Raw genomic sequence first — 19,542 nt, 5'->3', positions numbered from 1 at the left:
ATGGCATTAATTTTATCTTTTTTTAGCTGAATCTATATAACCATAATTAATTATCTCGTGTTAGTAGAAGTATGCATCTTCATGCATCAACATATCATGAGACTATTAGTAATAGCCAAGTACACTGACCCAACAATACTTAATATATCACAAGACTATCGAGTAATGGACAACTCATCTTTAATTGTACTAATGACTTAGTATATCACAAGAGTACCAGGTAATAAACAACTCATCTTTAATTGTGCTAAACCAAAAAAGTAAATTACAGTTCGTACTATGTATTCTTAAAAGTTTTCATATTATGTCATCCTTTAACCATTCTTTTCATTTACAGAACAACTAACTTTACATTTCAATTTGGACCACCCTATTTCAATGGCTTAGCTTGACTACCCATTTAGCAATACGGCCGACGACGTCTTTATTCCTGATGACTTCTCCCAAAGGGGAGGAGGAGATCACTGTGACCTTATGGGCTTGGAAGTTGTGGTGTAGCTTTCTGGATGTCATGATCACAGCGTAGAATAGTTTTTGGATCTGTGGATATTTAGTTTTTGTATCATGGAGGGCCTCGCTGACATAGACACTGGGTATTGTACTCTTTCCCTCTCTACAACGATAAACGTACTCACAGAATAAGGTGTGGCAGCAATATAAATGAATAATTCTTCATTAGTTTGTGGGGCAACTAGTCCGGGGGGTTTGACAAGTAGTGTTTGAGTGCAATGAACGCGCTCTCGGCTTCTTGGGTCCACTCGAATTTGTCCTGCTTCTTGAGCAGGGCGAAGAAAGCTTGTCCTCGTTCTCCCATCCTTGCGACGAAACGACTTAACGAAGCCATGCATCCTGTCAATCGTTGGACCTCTTTGAGTCTTGTGGGCGACTTCATGTTCTCGATTGCCTTGAACTTCTCAGGGTTAGCCTCGATTCCCCTCCCGGAGACCAGGAAGCCGAGTAGTTTCCCTAACGGTACTCTGAACGTACACTTCTCCGGGTTGAGCTTCGTTTGAAATCGTCGGAGGTTGTCGAACGTTTTCCTTAGGTCGTCGATCAATGAGTCGCCCGTCTTGGTTTTGACGACAATGTCGTCCACGTAAGCTTCGGCGTTTCGTCCGAGCTGATCACCTAGTGCTCCCTGGATCCCGCACTGATATGTGTTGCCTGCGCTTATTAATCCAAACGGCATCTTGATACACCGAAGGACGTGACGAACGCTGTCTTCTCCTCATCCTCTTTTGCCATGTTGATCTGGTGGTAGCCGGAGTAAGCATCGAGAAAGCTTAAGAACTAGCAGCCGGCTGTTGAATCCACCAGTTGATCTATTCGAGGGAGAGGGAAGTGGTCCTTGGGGCATGCCTTATTGAGGTCGGTGAAGTCGACACACATCCTCCACTTCCCGTTGGCTTCATGTATCATTACTGGATTAGCGAGCCACTCTGGATGGAGGGCTTCTTTGATGAAGCCAATTTTGAGAAGTTTGTCGAATTCGTATGACTTGTGTTCGATCGGGTGCAAATCTCCATAGTTTTTGCTTAACTGGCTTGGCGTCGGGTTGCACCATCAGTTTGTGCTCAATCGCCTCCCAAGGAACTCCCGACATGTCTGATGGTTGCCAAGCGAACATGTTTACATTGTTGCGGAGGAAGGTGATGAGCGCGAGTTCCTATTTGTCATCCAGCGTTGCCCCGATCTTGATGGTCTTGTCGGGGTTGGAGTTGGACAACGGAATAATCTTGATGGCGCCGTCTGACTTCGGTTTCTTGTTGGGCTTGCTCACTTTTTTGGGGTGCTCAATTGTGGCGGGCGGGTTGGGAGTATGCTCGACCATGTCGAGGCTCCGCTTGTCGCACTGCACCGCTAACTTGGCGTTTCCCTGGATAGTAATTGTCCCTTTTGGTCCTGGCATTTTGAGAACTTGGTAAGTGTAGTGGGATGCTGCCATGAACTTCGCGAGTGCAGTTCTTCCAATGATGGTATTGTAAGTGGTATCGAATTCTGCAACATCAAAGGTAATCTGCTCTGTTCGGAAGTTGTCGGCTTGTCCGAAGGTGACGGGCAATGTAATCTTACCCAGCGGCTTAGATGATGATTCTAGAGTGATTTCATGGAAGGGCTGATCTGTGGGCGTCAGCTCGCTTCGCGGTATCCCCATGGCATCTAAGGTGCTGGCGAAGAGTAGATTAATGGAACTTCTGCCATCGATGAGAGCCCGTGCTACCTTGACATTCCGAATAGTGGGTTCGATCACGATCAGATATCTACCAGGTGTGGTCGCGATCTTCGGGTGGTCCGCCTCCGAGAACTCGATCTTGTGTTGGGACCATCTCATCTTAGCGGTAGGCCCCTGCGACGTGGAGTAGACTTCGCGTTCTATCTTTTTGTACTCCCTTTTTGAGGTGTACGATGTAGAACCGCCGAATATGTGCAAGACATGGAGGTCGTACTCTAGGAACGCGGAGTTGGAGTCGGGAGTGGCCGCCTCTTCGGCCGTTTCGACAACACGTACTCGCTTCCCTCTCTAGAGTGCTAGTTGTCGCGCGAGCTCCTTTTTGAAGACATAACAATCCTCCATGGAGTGATTGTTAGTCTTGTGTATAGGGCACCATTACTTCTTCGAGTCATCGTTTTGGGGGTTCAAGCGCTTGGGTGGGTCCGTTTGCTTAGCGGCGAGGACCTCTCCCGAGGGTTTGCGCTTCCCACTTTTACGACTTCTTTTCTTGCTTGATTCCGGCGCGTCTTTGTTGGCTGACTTCTTCTCCTCACCTACACTGCTCTTTCCTTCCTTTCATCTCAAGGCGTCATCTGCATGAGCGCATCTGTCGATGATCTCAAATAGTTTGCAAGCAGATGTGATTCTTCGAGTTGCCAGTTCCTGGTTGGTGTATCAATCTCGGACGCCTGACTTGAATGTGCGGATGACAGAAGCGTCAGTGATCTCGGAGATCGTATTCCTGCACTCATTGAAGCGCCGAATATAGTCCCTCTATGATTCATCTGGGTTTTGAGTTAGGGCATGAAGGTCGTCCTCAATCGCGTGACGCTTGTATGTTCCCTGGAAGTTGACAACAAACTGCTGCCACAAGTCTTCCCATGAAGAGATTGAGTAGGGTGGGAGGTGAACCAGTCATGAACGAGCGGAACCTTTCAACGCGTCTGGTAAATAGTTTGCCAGCGCATTGTCGTCTGCACTAGCAGCGTAGAGAATTGTGGAGTAGACTTGCAGAAATTCTTCTATGTCTGTGCTTCCGTCATACTTCTCGATCGCCCCTGTCCGGAACTTTTCGGGCCATCGCACATCTCGCAATGTGCGCGCAAACGCTCTGCACACGCCTCCTTGGGCGAAAGGTGGCCCGCGGTTGTGATGTCGTCGAGGAGGCTTGTCCGATGAAGAAGATGACCAAGACGAAGACGAGGGATCACTAGGGTTAGAATCCCAGCTTCTCGAACGGTGGTCCACTAGGGTTAGGAGCCCAGCTTCTCGAACGGTGGTCGCGTCTTCAATCTCGCCTAGAGGCGGGAGACCGGGAGCTACGTTCTCGTCCGTTGTCGCTGCCTCGCCTCCGTTCTCAATTGTTATCTCCATTGTCTTGGCGGTCACTACGGGCTTGCCGATCTCGGTCTCCGTTGGGATGGCCTCCTCGATCCGCGTTCCCACCTCGGCGTGAAAGGGAACGGTGACGGTGTTGACGTGAGCGATGTTCTCTCCTCGTCTGGAGGGAGAGCGATGCTGATGACGATCATTGTCGTTCCAATCTCGCCTGTCCCTCCGCCGGTCATCTAGATGTTCATGAAGGTCACGATTTTCACGACGCGATGGAGTAGGGTCTCGAGCCGGTGGTTCCCTAGTAGGGTTTGCGCTTCCGCGTTCCCGTTAGCTGGTTCACCGTTCCCTCCCGGTGGATCTTGGGGTGGAGGCTCGACTGCTGCATCCACGAATGCGCTGTTGAGGTTGGTCACAGTCTCTCGTAGTCGTGCCGCCCACTGATCGACGTCGGGGTTTAGGACAGGGTCAAAGGGGCTCTTTCTTAATATTGCGTCGAGGTTCCGCAGTTGTTGTGGAGGTGTTCTCGCGGCCGCGGAAGCACTTGTCTCGACACCATTGATCACGTTCACGTCTCGTGGTGAGTCTGAAGAAGACTCGTAATCTTCCAGTAGGTGCAGCATGGATGGCTCGCTAGGGTTGACACCGATAAAGCCTACGAATCGATCTAAAGTCGCTGCGTCTCGTTCCTCGACAATGCACTGAGATTGATCTCGTGGTTGTGGGATGCGAGGACGCGGCGACTTGAATGTCCTAAGGAAGATTATGCAACTTGTGAGATCGTGGGATCTCGATCTATGAATCGGGCAATAAGTGGTGTCCGTTGGTGAAGTGCGTTGAATCCCACGTTTCCAGCAGGCGTAGAGTTCAGCCTTTGCGTGAAGTATCACGAGGCAATCTTCCAGAGTATGCTTAGATGTCTTATGGACGGGACACCAAGACCTCGGTTTCTGGATGGGTATCCTTGTCGGCTCTGGTCTCTTGTTCAGAGGACAGAACTCGGCCGCTTGAGGATTCCTTCCAGGTACTGGGGCCGTCGATGTTCCATTCTCCACTTGCGTGAGAGGAATTGTCAGCGAAGCGTCATTTCTCGAAGTCATAGCCGTGCCGTCCTCGTTCCCAATAGTGATTGGGCTTGTCGAGATCGGCATAACGGTGTAGACCGGAAAGACAATAGTCCCGACTTGAGTCCAAACCAGCGATGTCGAGGTAGAGGCTCCTTGATTGACGCCGGTGTTGGTACTGTTGTCGGGATGGCTTGAAGTCATATTGGCAGAACCTTGAGCACCAAGTTCCCCTACCTGGCGCGTCACTGTCGATGAGCGGTACTCGTAGACCGGATGATTTGGGTATTGGGGTACGTTGGAACAAGGATTTATGTAATATGACATCAAGCAAATAGAAGACAAGGATTATACTAGTTCAGGCCCCTTATCAGGTAATAGCCCTACTCCAGTTTATATGGGATTGATGATGGAAAACCACAGATTACAAAGAAAGTAGTCGAAACTGACGATACTGACGAGATCGTAGTCGATGTTCCCGACGAGATCTCCCGGTGACCTGGCTCCGAGTACTCTGGCTTCGTAAACTATGGTGGGTGTGTTGGTGATGAATTTCGATGCCTTGCACCCCTCCTTAGGCCCCTTAATACCGTGGATCATCTTGATCTCCAAGTAAAACTCAGAGACATCGGATCTTGTACGATATAACATAAACTTTATCCCCACCGAGCAGGACTTTGGAAATCACTTGACTCGTAGAGATATTTTCCATAATTCGAAATAAATTCCTTCGGCGTACACGAGAACAATCCGCATACGTGAAGATATGCCATATCTGTGGGAAATTTAACTATTTGTCACTTTTAGGTTTGCCAAATATCCAAATACCCTTCTTATATTTGCCCTTATTTTCTTGCCCTTCTAAGGTTGTGCCCTTTTAACTATTTGCCACTTTTGCCCATGTGGTATGCCAACTGGCAGCTTAGTGCAAAAATCGCCGTGGTACCCACTCGTCAGTCACACAACTCTCCCTTTCCCCTCTCTCCGGTCAGCCCCATCGTCCTCTCCTTCATCCCCGACTGGAGGTCGTGGTTGCGGCGGAGTGCGGCAAGGCGGAAGTTGAACTCGCGACGGCGCTCGGCTTCTCCTCCGGTGCCTCCCTCTCCTCCTCCCATGGCTCCCTGTCGAGGGAGGTTGTGTTGCGTCGCTCCGTCTCGATGGCAGCGTCCCCCGCTAGCTCATAGCCGTAGAGGCACTCGGCGAGGAGGCCGACCCCCGTCGGTGCAACCCGAGAGGAGGAGTCGAGCGCCGCCGCGAGTCCGACCTCCGCCTCGCCGCGCTTCGTCGTCCACCGCGAGCCGGTGCACCGGAGGAGGAGCCGAGCATCGACGTGAATCCGACATCCGCCTCGCCGTGCTCCGCCGTCCACCGTGAGCCGGCGCGCCGCCGCCGCTACCGCTGGGAGGATTCGCTGCCAGACAAGAGAGGGTCGCCGGCGATGAAGGGGACGGCGGGGTTGACCGGAGAGAAGGGAGGCTGACCGGAGAAAGAGGGCTTCGTCATCCACCGCGAGCCGGTGCACCGGAGGAGGAACCGAGCGTCGCCGTGAATCCAACCTCCGCCTCGCCGCGCTCCGCCGTCCACTGCGAGCCGGCGCGCCGCCGCCGCTACCACCGAGAGGATTCGCTGCCACCTGCCAGGAAAGAGAGGGTCACCGGCGATGAAGGGGACGGCGGGGCTGATCGGAGAGAGAGGGTAAGGGGAGAGTTGTGCTACTGACTAGTGGGTCCCACGGCGAATTTTGCACCGCGCTGCCACGTTGGCATGCCACATGGGCAAAAGTTGCAAATAAGTAATTAAGAAGCTACAAGCTAAGAGGGGCAAGAAAATAAGGGGTATTTGGATAATTGGGAAACCTAAAAGTGACAAATAGTTAAATTTCCCCTTTTCTCCGAGTGTCTTCCCCTTCCCTTTGTGGCGTAACAGAAAGAAAATCTCTCGTCTCCTCCTCCTTGCGCCGCCAAGACGAGTCGCGGCTGAACAGGGGAGTGGCGGCGATCTCCATCTGGCGAGCAGAGCAGGGGAGAGGATCATGGTGAGCATCACATCCTTTTTCTGATTCATCTCTCTCTCCCATCGGTTCTGGAATTTGCTTGTGTTCGTTCGTTAACCCTAGCTTCTCTTCTAGATCTGGAAGAAGCTCTTCCCTTAATTTCAGAGCCTTAACCTTAATACAAGTAACAGTTTGTTTGTTCCCCGAAAAGTTTGGGTGTCCCAAGTTGGATCCGCCCCTGTCCTGGCGTTGATTTTGTGAAATAGAACCGACGAAATGTTGATTTCTGGTTTACTTGTTTCTGTTCCTCTTCTTCTGAATCTTCGCAGGAAGATCCGTGGCTGTGCACATCTGTTTGCTTTTGAATTCATATTTCTCCTGTATGTAGATAGTGTAGTGTACTTCTATGATGATCCTGCCTACCTGTAGTTTAAACCGTTCATTTCGTAACAAAAGATATGTTTATTTTTAGGCTATGCTTCAATATTATCCTTTGGCAAGATTTAGAGGATCTGGTAACAAGTTTATCAAGTTTTGTTGCTGACTAACTAATGTCAAGTTTAGAATAACAGTGACGCAGAGATTGATTTTCCTGATCCGAGAGCGAACATTCACTAGTTGTCTTGCATTACATCACTGCATGTAACCGCATATTCTGGATTGGCCTATCAAAGACCTAGAAAACCTGGTTATGCATTTACGTGGGCTAGCCATCATATTTGGTAGTATATAGATTACTTTATAACGCATTTGAAATGTCGACGAAGAGTATTAATTGACCCATGCAATTTTGCATTTGTCGTCTAGCACACTACAACGCTTCCGATCCTGCGTAACTTCAATTTAGCATATATTTTAATGTATGGTTTTATTGTTTTCGACTCCTATGCTTTGATTCGAAAATGTGTTCCAGGATAAGATGTGAAGATTAGGGATTACTCCCTCTGTGGCTCTGTCCCGAAAAAAACGAATCTAGGACTGGATGTGACATATTCTAGTACGATGAATCTGGACAGAGGTATGTCCAGATTCGTAGTACTAGGATGACATCCAGTACTAGGTTGGTTTTTTTATGGGACAGAGGGAGTAGTTTGGAATCAGGGTCCACCAAATCGAGCAGAGGATATTACTATTTTTATGATATAGTAAAGCATTTCTAATTTTCTTGTCAGCATTATCACGTGCCATTGAGTATCATCTAATACATATAATAAAGGCACAAAAACATATAACTCACCCAGTACGCTTGATTTTATAATTTCGATGGATTTAGTTATGATCAACTTTCAAACCCTGCTTACTGGTTCTAGGGGGTAATGGAAAAATTACTCCCTTAACATGCAAGTCGGACAGATCAACATGTTTTCAGAAATATTTGGTAGCAGGCATCAGTTAGCTGGTGATGGCACCATTGTGCTTTGCATCTTGAGTAACATTTTTTTTCCTGAATAGATGAAAGTTTCTGTATGAATTTACTGGCATCATGAATGTCATTTCCTTGGGATTCTGTCCAAATACACTGCATATTTCTTTCCTTTCTTCAAACAAGTTCTTTTATGATATCTTCTGATATTATTTGCTGATGATGAAACAGACTACCTCAAGGCGTCTCTCAGATAGGAAAGTGGCACGGTTTGAGAAGAACGTCACCAAGAGGGGTTCTGTTCCTGAGACAGTCAAGAAAGGAAATGATTATCCTGTTGGACCCATTGTGCTTGGATTTTTCGTCTTTGTGGTTGTTGGTTCATGTAAGTTACATTCTTTTTTTATATATTTGTGGTGAATGGTTGAGCTATTTATCTTCACTCATACTCTTCATAACTCAGAATGCCTTTACCAACCTAAATAGATTTTAACTATTTTCACCCTTAGTTCTTGTTTTTATGGGTATTGCTTCTGTGCTCTCTCCAGGACTAAACTGTGCTAAATTGCGAAAGTGCTAATCTAGTACTATTATCAGTAGTCGTGTATGGGGGTAGCTGTAGTATACATCATTAGTTTTGCTTTAGGATGTTATCACTTTGTGGGAAAGTATCTATGTGTTTCCTGTTTTGATCTTAGATTAGTCAAATCCTTTTCAAAGAATAAGAAGCTAGATTCCTGCTCTGATTAATTCCAAAAATAGTCTCATGGTTTACTCCAGATATGGTTGTTAACTGCTGCAGCTACCACACCCATGGACATCAGCTACTCTAATCTGTTGCCAGGCAATAAATCCTTATATGCTTATAAACTTCTCAAAAAAATATATGCTTCTCCTTAAGACTTTGGAAAATAGAAGAGGAAGGTTTGATGTTACCCTAGTTAAGGATTCAAATGGAACAGACAGTCTAATGTTGGTAAAATAGAACTCCTTGCATGAAAAATCCTGCAACTATTTCAGTCTTCATTACAGCCTTGGCAGTAATTTCCATCTTTTTCATCATAACTTTATGAACATCTTACCAAGTCACTGTGTTTTCTACTCTTTTCTTTGTGCAGCTCTCTTTCAGATCATCAGGACAGCCCAAAATGCTGGATACTTCTGAGAACTGTAGTGGCCGCTTATATATATAGTCTCGGTTACCTTCAGGAACATGGTTGATATATGTAGCTGTTCGTCACTCCAAAAGGAGAAACTTATGGCATAGCTAGTTCGCTATGATGTTACCTTGTCGTTGTACCGTGCCTTAAGTCATACAGATAACAGATCGATATATACCCAGTTATACTTGGTGCTTAATCTGGATGTTCATGTTTGTTCCAGTCTTGACGTGCTCTGTATTTATGTTCCTCAACTACATGTTTTGGGAGCTAGAGATTCTTAGAAGATGGTGACAATCCGGAGAAACTCGTTTTTCTAGTTTTTGGCTACTAGTTTATTTCTTGGATTTCTTTAGGCTGAAGCTTGTAGGTTTTTAAATCAGGTAAGAATCTGAACTATTCCCGCCGGGGGGGGGGGGGGGGGGGTCTGAAGTGTTTGAATTTGGATAAAAATCAAGATTGTTTGGGGAGCTAAGATTCTAGGAGTAACCTTTCAAGAGTTAGATGTAGTTCAATACTACCCCAGTAGTTCATTCGTACTAAAATTATAGCGACGGATAAAAAAAATAACAATCTAATACTACATGAGAACTAATTTAGTAGTATGGATCTATGTTGTCTTATTTAGTACTGTGTTACTATATTTTGAGAAACGGAAGAAGTAGCAAAACTTATGTTTGTGTGTTTAATCCAACATCGTACAACGCTCATAGGGTGTGGCGGATGCAGGATTCAGGATGGGTATTCAGATTTATCAAATGATGTTTCGGTGGAAATCTATGTCTATCTATTGCTCCTGTAGGATGTAAAATGTTATATATATCTTCTACTATTATTATCTTCGTAAAGTATGGCTTTGACTGGCATTTTCAAGCCTAACTACTTGCTCCCTAGTAAATCGGTTAGCTGTTGCTACTAATGAACTACCTGGAGAGAGTTTTTCGGCCGTGGACTACTTGGTTTCAGGAGTTTGTTACGTCGTCGCTGCAACAGCAGCTGCGTCTTTCAAAAGGGAGATCACAACACATGGATGAGAGTTGAGGAAACTCCAATATTTCAACGAGAAGAAGGAAGCCTTGGAATGATTCTGAAGGTGGATTAGTGTTATGAGAAGAGATTTACCTTTGAAAAAAAAAATCAGGTGTTGGGAAGATCGTTGTGTTTAAGACAGGTATGATTCAGAGCCATCTTCGTCTTGAGACCGTTCGTGCTCTTATGATTTACAGATCCACTCAAATCGCTTCCTCTCATCTGCATCAGTATTCTTTTTATCAGATTTGCAGAGAATTTCATCAGCATTCACCACTCGAAATTTGTTGGTAGGATTAGTGAATAGAGACGGTGTTCTTTTCTTGCCGGAGATGAGGCATCCTAAGAACAAATATGGTTTTGTCACCGCCGTGCTCTCGTCGGCGACGCCTCTCCTCCTGGGCTACGGTAAGAACCAGCGATCCCATCCATGCGCGCGCGCAGATGCATCGATCTGTCCATCAAGCACGGCGTGATCTTGCGAGCGCATTGGTGATCGATGCAGACCTCGTCATGGTGTGCGGCTCGGCCGCGCTGCCGGAGCCGCCCGGCGTGAAGCTCCTGGCGTGCGTCGCCGTCGCGTCCTGCGTCCTCGGCGCGCTCGCCGCCGTGGGAGCCCAGTGCGTCGTCGGCGACCGCTGCACCGTGCTGCTCTCGGCGGCGGTGCTCTGCGCGGGCGCGCTCGCCCGCGGGCTCGCCACCAGCTTCGCGGCGTTCGAGGCCGGCGTCTTCGTCAACGGCGTCGGCATGGGCCTGGCGCTCATGAGCGTCCCGGCCTACGCCGGCGAGCTCAGCCCGTCGTCGCTGCACCGCGGCCTCACCTCGCACCCTGACGGCTTCGTGTGCCTCGGTTGCATCCTCGGCGGCCTCTGCTTCTCCCCGAGATTCTTGAACCTCCCCGTGCGCGTCGCCTGGCGGCTGACCGTAGCCACCGGCACGGCCATCCCGGCGTTGCTCGGCTTCGCCGTCCTCCTCATGCCGGAGTTGCCACAGTGGCTCTTGACCAAGGACCACGCACGTCGCGTCCTCTCCAGGACGTTGTCGCTGGAGGATGCCGAGCTCCGTCTTCTCGAGACAAAAACGGAGCTCGGCGAGCCGCACGACGTCGGCTGCGACGCCGACGACACGGTGGCAACGCCGGCGTGGCGAACCCGGTGGAGGGAGGAGCGCGCGCTCTGGCTGGAGCTGCTGGCGAGGCCGACGGAGCCGGTCCGGCGCAACATCGTCAGCGCGCTGGTCGCCAAGGCATTCCAGCAGGCGTCGGGCATCGGGTCCATGTTCCTGTACGTGCAGCGCGCGTTCCGCGACGCCGGCATCCCGTCCGACACGCGCATGACGAGGGCGCTCGTGGCGTTCGGCCTCGTCGTGTTCGCCTTCTTCGCCGTCTCCACGGTGCTGCTCGAGCTCGCCTGGCTGCTGGTGAAAGCGCTCGCCGGCGGCTGCTGCCCGAGGCGCGCGCCGGCGCCGGCGCCGGCGCCGGCCGACCACCCGTCGTCGCCTCACACCCACCGTGGCGGCGTTGCCATGGGCATGAAGCGGCGGCGGGAGCAGCTGAAGTAGGCGAGGAGCCTGTCCGCGACCATGCTGATGTCGCTGATGGCGCTGGTGTGGCTCTTGCTCGGCCCCGTGCAGATGGCGGACGCGTCGTCGTCCAGTGGCTGGCCGCGGTGGCTGCGGACCGCGGTGGCCGCCGTGAACCGGGCCGTCAGGGCGGCGATCCTGTGGAGCTTCGCGTGGGTTTACGAGGTTACAGCCGTGTACGGCAACTTGCTCGCGTGCTCCGCGATCATCGTGTTCGCGTGGTTCCTCGTGTATTTCGGCGTCCTTGGCGCCAAGGAGAGGTGAGGATTCTTTCTCGTTGAAAAAGAAAAACGAGGACAGATCCATGTTATCGTGAGCAATTTTACAGTTTTTGTGAGCTACTATAAGATAAAAAAATTTTAGTACCTCAGAAACTAAATTTACTCTAGACCGACAAAGACGACCACAAGCGGCTTAAGTACTCTGGCAGGTCCACGCTCAGGCTCTACAGCCCATATGACTGGGAATGTATTTACCATCATTGAGATTAATTAATTAATCGTATTTTCTCTATATTTAGTTCTTTATTTTTATATATTAATTAAGGTGCACTAGCCTCCCATGGCTGACAAATTTCCACCCATTTCTCTTCAAATTAAAACCAGTTATTCAAATACCACTTTTTTTAAACAACCCACACAAGATAGTGCGCAGTCAAGAAAAAGAAAATACAACCACACCACGCGTCTACGTCCGATCCCACTGCAGAAACCCAACAAGCACACAATACGAATGGAACTTCTAAACGACGCCTCCAAGGAGGAAGCGACGCCAAAGAGCGCCGCCGTCGCCCATCCTAGAACAGGATGTGGTTTTCACCTAAAGGACCAAAGAAGGAGGAAAGCGCAACAATGCCTCGCAGGCGTCGCCGTTGCCGGCCCGAAGGCTAGGCTTTCACCCATTGCTTTCCTACTCCCCCGCGTCAACGAGTGCTCGTCAGAATCAACAGCCACCACCAGCTAATCCCCTTCAACGCGTGGCCACCGCGCCGACGCCTCGCCGCCGGTCAGCCATCAGAAAGGATCTCAAACTTCGGCTCGCTCCGGCTCCATCCACGCGGGCGGGTTGGAAAGGGAAAGGGTGAGAGAGAAGGATGGATCCCCTCTCCTCCACACTGGCCCGTCCAACGTGGTCATCTTGCAGCGGCAAGCCGCCACCGCAAGAGGACTGACGCCTGGAGAAAAGATCGCCGCAGCCTTCAACTCCCACCTCATGGCGTTACCGCCGTCGCCGCCTCAACCAAGCTGCCCTTGAGGGGCCACTTGGTCGCATCGCCACCGCCTCTGACCACCCGACCTCCCGATGCGGTAGGCTCGCCGCCGCACCGTGCCGTGCTCGCCGTGCACCTCGCCGGTCGTCGCCTCTGGAGGACTCGCCACGACGGCCTCCATGCCGTCGTCCGCGTCGGCCTCTCAGCGAAGCCACCGCGCCCACGCTGGCCTCACGGCCTCCAAGCCTCCGCCAACGGCCCGTTCCTTCCGCTGGCCTCACCTCCCGCCGTGCTAGCCGCACCAGCCTCCACAGCCGCCGTCTGCGCCTCCTCGCCAGCCTCCGTTGCCGCCGGGCGCGTCCCCTCTCACCGCACGTGCCTCCTCACGCGCGCCATGCCGCCCTCCGCCGCCGCCAGCCGTGCCGGCCACTTGCTGCCTTCTCCCGCGCCTCCCGCCGCCGGCCAGCTGCTGCCATCGCCGTCGCCGCGAGCTCCGCCGGTCAGAGACGCGCTTGGCGATGACGTCGGCCTCCTCTGCCAGTCGACGCACCGCCCCGCGAGTTCCGCCGCCACCGGAGTCGCCAGCTCCCGATCTGGCCGCGGGGAGGCCAGATCCGGCGCCGAGGGGGCCGAATCCGCCTCCGGCGTGGCCGGATTCGCCCTGCGGACCTCTTCGGACGCCGCCTTCCGCCTGACGCTCGCCACTCCACCTCCCACGCCGAGGGGGAGGATCGTCGCCGGCTGGTTTTCCCCGCCGCCGCCTTCCTGGCCGGCCGCGCGGTTTCCGGCGGCGGGCTCCGGCGGCGGCGAGGGCGGCTAGAGCGGGTGGGGAAGGTGGCGGCGCGGGCGGCTAGGGTTTCGCCCCGAGCCACCCGCGTGAGAGCGACGCGGAGGCTGGCTTATACATAGGGATAAACAATCAACAGCTGTATGTGGAAATGCCACGTTGGATCCATCCAAGCCACCACCAACTTGCCGCGAGCTCGGTTTATCATCGCAATCAAAGCCTGGGTAGACGGTGTCCGGGCTGATACCGGGGAACGCCTCTGGATTAACCGAAATCGCACGGTACGCGCCGATGAACAGGGCTTGCCGGCGAAAGCGAGTCACGACCATGGACACCGTCCTCTTCGAATCGAAATACACCCAGTGCACGCTGTACTTGCTGCTCCTGCGGCCGCCGCCGTGCGAGTGCGAGACCTAGCTGCGGCTACGGTGGACAACCATCAGCCTGCCGCCATTGCCGACCAGGTGCAGGTCGTGCGGCGTACGGTAGAAATTGGGGTCGGGCATCAGGTTCCGCGGGGAGGAAGGCACCCCGGCCAGCTTGGCGACCACCACCAGCTGCGGCGGCAGCCGGTGGTCTGTCGTCCTCACCTCCACGATCACCGGGCGGATGGCGTGGCGGGTGGCGCAGTAGAAGCGGCCCGCGAACGACGAGACGGAGGCGAAGCTGGCGTCGGGTTCGACCACCGTCCACCGCTCGTCGCCGGGCTTGGCGGCGGCGAGCTTACGTGCGTTCTCGAAGTAGACCACCACCGTCGCGGAGCCGTCGGCGAGGCCGGCGCCGTGCACCGTGAGAACGTGGAGGAGGTAGTGTACGGGGGAAATCATTAGGCTGGTCGGGTCCAGAACCGTGTTCGCCGGCGGGAGGTCGGTGAGCTGCCGGGTGAGTGGGTTCAGCAGGCGGACGGCGAAGGTGGCCTCGTCGAGCAGGACGAGGAGGCCCTCCGCGGTGGGCCCGAACACGCGGTGGCCCCGGAGCTCCGGGAGGTCCGCCTGGATGCAGCGGCCGGAGGAGACGTTCAGGAAGCGGCGGCGATCGGGGACGGCGAGCTAGTCGCGGAGCATGACCCATTGCCGCGGGTGGAAGCGGCTGTCGAGCGGGCCGTGCGCGCGAGGGCTGGTCGTCCACTGCCGCCACGAGCGTCACACGGCGCGGAAGCTCACGTAGTCCGCGACATCGTCGCCGGCGAGCACGCGCTCGGAGATCAGCCACGCCGGGCCATTCCCAATGCTCGACCAGTCTCTCCTGCTCCCGCCATAAATCGAATCGGATCAAATTGAGGGAAGAAAAAAAAAAGAGCAAATCTGTCGAAGAGAAGCTTCGACACGTACGTGACGTACCACTCTGAATCGGGAAGCGACCGATCACGGAGAGCGCTGCCGCTGCGTGCTCGCTTAGCACCCCAAGAGGGGGCTTGGTTGGAGGAGGAGGAGGAGCGGAGGTGATCGCCGGTGAGCGTCCTGGCTCGCTTTGCCATCTGATGGCGCCGGTACACGGTTGTTTTGGTGAAGTTAGCTGGGGGTCGTGTTTACCGTGTTGTGTCAGATTTATTCTTGGGATGTACAGTACAGGAGTCCAGTTCCAATTCGGCGCCTGTTTCTGTGAAGAGCCACGACTCGGACTCCAACTTGGAGCACACGGCCCGGCCGGCTGGGTTTACTGACTCTGCTACGTGGGCTTATAGCGTTGGGATCCCAGGCCGGAGTTGAGCTGGGCTCACTCTTGGCCCAACTGTATCTAACTTTAGAAGTACTCCAAAGTGACTTAAAAAAAACTTATACTTTTAAAATCGATAGTCATTTGGGGGCGGGGGGGGGGGGGGGGGGGGGGGGGGGGGGGAGTCGGAGCTGCTTGTCAAGTGGCAAGCTCGGCAACGATAACCCTCTTCCGCTTTCGTCTTGTCTTCGTTGTGGTAGCATGGGTTGTTGTAGTTGGCAGGGAGAGAGAGAGAGAGCCAGGGCGAAGGCCCTGCTCCATCTTGGGTTGAGCCTACGATGTCGACGCATGTGGGCGCCGATTTCCTTCTTGAAGGCGTCGTTTCCTTGCTTACCCATTTCTTCGGGTGAAAACCTTCTTCCGGTGTTCGGACGGACGTTGTTTGGCGTTGATCGCTACCTTCCTCCTTGGAGGCTTTGTCTTGAAGATCCTGCCCTACATGGTCTGTGGTGTGTAGTTAGGAAGTCGGAGCTGCTCTTTTGAGCTCGGCAACGATGTCCTTTGTCCTTGAGTTGTGTTGTCGCAAGTTTTTTGGTTTGTTCTTTGTGTGGGTTTCGCTCGGTTTTCCCCTTAAACCGTGCCTATATGAGGTTTTTGGGACTGGTTTTCCCTCAAAAACTGGGCCAAGTCTCTTCTTCTTAAATAAAAACAGGCACTCCCTGTCCTCTCTGAGGTTATCGTTTCAAAAAAATAAATCAATAGTCAAAGTTTTTTATTTTATTTTAGATAATGTGGTGTCTACTATATGATGTGTTAGAATTAATATGATTTTGAGACATTTTTTAAAGTTGAACCTTTTCTAGAGAGAGTTGGGAGTTTGTCACATTGTCTTAAGTTTATATTATAGATACCAAAACTTAGTGGTTGTACAGAGGTCGAAGATATAAACCATTTTCATTATTAAAAAGTATCTAACTTCTTAAACTTGAAAATAGAGCAACTGATCAAGATATTCTTGTTGTGGCAGAATAATCGGAGAAAACAAAAGAGTAAAATTTACTAAAATATAGATATTTTGATAAAATTATCACAAAACTACAGATTTAAGCCATAGTACCATAAAACTACAGATTTACAAATGATTTTATCACAAAACTATATGTTTAAGCTATTATATCTCAAAAGTATAAATTTAGTATTGTCTTTTTTTTTTCACAAAACTACATATTTTAGATGTGCTATCCATACACCTATTACCATGGTAAATTTTAAAATGTGTAGTTTTATCCTCGCAAAAAAAATGTAGTTTTATGAGAAAATGGATGCATCTGTAGTTTTGTGAAAAAAAAAATCCACTAAGTTTGTAGTTTTGAGATACAATGGCTAAAATATATAGTTTTATGATAAATTCGTTCCGAAATCTATAAGTTTGTGATACTATGGCTTGAATTTGTAGTTTTGTGGAAATTTATTAAAGTATTTGTAGTTTTGTGAAATTTTACTAAAAAGAAATTCTGAGCAATGCGTTAAGTTCTATATGGGAAACTATTCTAATCCCTCGAGGGGATGTTCCCTCGTTTGCTTAAAAACCATTTAAACTGTTATGAAAAATTCTGGAAAAATTTGACAACATTCATACAACACATATATACAACTCCACAAAATCTTAAGTCCAAACTCAAATCACACGTCGAGATATAAAAAAGACAAATTCAGCGTATGAATAGTAGCGTATTGTTTATATCTAAATTTGTCTTTTTTGTTTCTCGATGTGTAGATCAAAATTGAACATTAATTTTGGTGGATTACTAGGTATCATTATACTCTATATTGTCGATTTTTTTCAAAATTTTTCACAATTATTTGCATCGAATTTGAAGAAAAAAATATACGAGGGGATATCCCCCTCGAGGGATTAAAATCCACTCCCGTTCTATACTTCTATCTACATGCTACTTCAAGTTGTATTAATCAATTAATGTTCCATGGAGATACTGAGCTCAGCGTTCCTTGGAGATAGGATAATCTGAGCACATTCAGTTGGTTAATATAGGTTTTAAAATGGCTGCAAATATTGTGGACTCCAGAAGTCAAATAAGCCTAGGATTTTTGAAGTTGCTTGCACGCAGACGCTTACAAAATTTAAAAAGTCAGTTTTCGTGTTCAATGTGTTGTGTTTAATTTCCACATGCATGCGTAGATCAGCCAACGTTTCAATCGCTTGTTCGATCAGATTAACGGCGTTTGCTTTTTCCTTAAAAGCTGCACGAACTAAATGCCGGAATCCACCAAGCTCACGGCCATGGCTGTCGACCCCAAGAAGAAGAACGCCAGCTATGCATTCACCTGCGCCATCCTCGCCTCCATGGCCTCCATCATTCTCGGCTATGGTACTCGTAGTACAATCGTATTCACATCATCTCAAAAAAAAAAAAAGAAAAATCTTCAGATGTGGTCTGAATTTGTTTTCAGAAGTGTAGTGTACTGTCAGCGAGCACTGACTGTTCAAGTTCGCGCCAAAATTTTGCAGACATCGGGGTGATGAGCGGCGCATCGCTGTACATCAAGAAAGACCTGAAGATCACTGACGTGCAGGTGGAGATCCTGATGGGCATCCTGAACATCTACTCGCTCGTCGGCTCCTTCGCCGCGGGGAGGACGGCGGACTGGATCGGCCGGCGGTTTACCGTCGTCTTCGCTGCCGCCTTCTTCTTCGCCGGAGCTCTACTCATGGGGTTCTCCGGTGACTACGCCACTCTCATGGTCGGCCGCTTCGTGGCGGGCGTCGGCGTGGGGTACGCGATCATGATCGCGCCCGTGTACACGGCCGAGATCTCGCCGGCGTCGTCGCGTGGCTTCCTCACGTCGTTCCCGGAGGTCTCCATCAACCTCGGTATCCTCCTCGGCTACGTCTCCAACTATGCTTTCGCGCGCCTGCCGCTCTCCCTCGGGTGGCGCGTCATGCTCGGCGTCGGCGCGGCGCCATCCGTGCTGCTCGCGCTCATGGTGCTCGGCATGCCGGAGTCGCCACGGTGGCTTGTCATGAAGGGTCGCCTCGCCGACGCCAAGGCTGTGCTGGAGAAGATTGCTGACACGCCGGAGGAGGCGTCGGAGCGGCTCGCTGACATCAAGGCGGCGGCTGGCATCCCAGACGACCTCGACGGCGACGTGGTCACCGTGTCCAAGAAGAGAGGCGGCGAGGAGGGGCAGGTTTGGAGGGAGCTCGTCGTGTCCCCGACCCCGGCCATGCGGCGAATCGTGCTCGCGGCGGTCGGCCTCCACTTCTTCCAGCAGGCGTCGGGCGTCGACTCCGTCGTGCTCTACAGCCCGCGCGTGTTCCAGAGCGCGGGCATCACCGGCGACGACCAGCTCCTGGGCACCACCTGCGCCGTCGGCGTCGCCAAGACGGTCTTCATCCTGGTCGCCGCGTTCCTGCTCGACCGCGCCGGCCGGCGGCCGCTGCTGCTGACCAGCACGGGCGGGATGGTCGTCTCCCTCGTCGGCCTCGCGACGGGGCTCACCGTCGTGGGCCGCAGCCCGGACGCCCAGGTGCCCAGCTGGGCCGTCGGCCTGTGCGTCGCGTCCATCCTGGCCTACGTCGCCTTCTTCTCCGTCGGCCTCGGGCCCATGTCCGGCCTGTACACCTCGGAGATCTTCCCGCTGCGGGCGCGCGCGCTGGGCTTCGCGGTCGCCGTGGCGTGCAACCGCGTCACCAGCGGCGTCATCTCCATGACCTTCCTGTCGCTCTCCAGCGCCATCACCATCGGCGGCAGCTTCTTCCTCTACGCCGCCATCTCGTCGCTCGCGTGGGTGTTCTTCTTCACTCGCCTCCCGGAGACGCGCGGCCAGACGCTGGAGGAGATCGGCAAGGTGTTCGGCATGGACGACACGGCCATGGAAGCAGAGGACTCCGCCGCGTACAGGGAAAGACTCTTGGCAACTTCTCCATGAAACAAAATTCAAAGCTGGAATTATCAATTATCAGTATTTATCATTGTGCATTCTTGTTAACTTCTTCATGAAACAAAAAAAAATATCAATTGGAATCGTCACTTGTGCAGCGTGCATGCTCACTAGCATAATGACACATTCGTAAACCATTAGGTAGTCTAATCAGTGAGACCGTGAGAGCGCTAATAATAAACTTCGTATCAG

At 51.4% G+C, this 19,542-nt stretch overlaps 1 protein-coding gene and 2 pseudogenes across 1 annotated transcript; all 3 read left to right on the top strand.

Annotated features, from left to right (window-relative positions):
- Positions 1 to 9,566: 9,566 nt before the first annotated feature.
- Positions 9,567 to 13,389, top strand: LOC127780519 (polyol transporter 5-like; annotated as a pseudogene).
- On the top strand, positions 13,124 to 13,909 carry LOC127780518 (formin-like protein 14; annotated as a pseudogene).
- A 3,753-nt stretch (positions 13,910 to 17,662) lies between these two features.
- On the top strand, positions 17,663 to 19,338 carry LOC127780509 (polyol transporter 5-like). Its single transcript, XM_052307430.1, has 2 exons — positions 17,663 to 17,777; positions 17,918 to 19,338. The coding sequence occupies exons 1-2, from the start codon at positions 17,663 to 17,665 to the stop codon at positions 19,336 to 19,338; spliced, it is 1,536 nt and encodes a 511-aa protein (XP_052163390.1).
- The last annotated feature ends 204 nt before the right edge of the window (positions 19,339 to 19,542 follow it).

Source organism: Oryza glaberrima, chromosome 7 (assembly GCF_000147395.1).
Source record: "Oryza glaberrima chromosome 7, OglaRS2, whole genome shotgun sequence".
In the NCBI taxonomy this organism is placed as follows: domain Eukaryota; kingdom Viridiplantae; phylum Streptophyta; class Magnoliopsida; order Poales; family Poaceae; genus Oryza; species Oryza glaberrima.
Note: the sequence above shows the minus strand (reverse complement) of the source record. Positions and strands in the feature narration are given on the sequence as shown.

Coding starts and splice junctions, on each gene's coding strand:
- LOC127780509 (XM_052307430.1), top strand. CDS start 17,663: ATGCCGGAATCCACCAAGCTCACGGCCATGGCTGTCGACCCCAAGAAG. Junction 17,778..17,917: donor CTCCATCATTCTCGGCTATG/GTACTCGTAGTA, acceptor AAAATTTTGCAG/ACATCGGGGTGATGAGCGGC.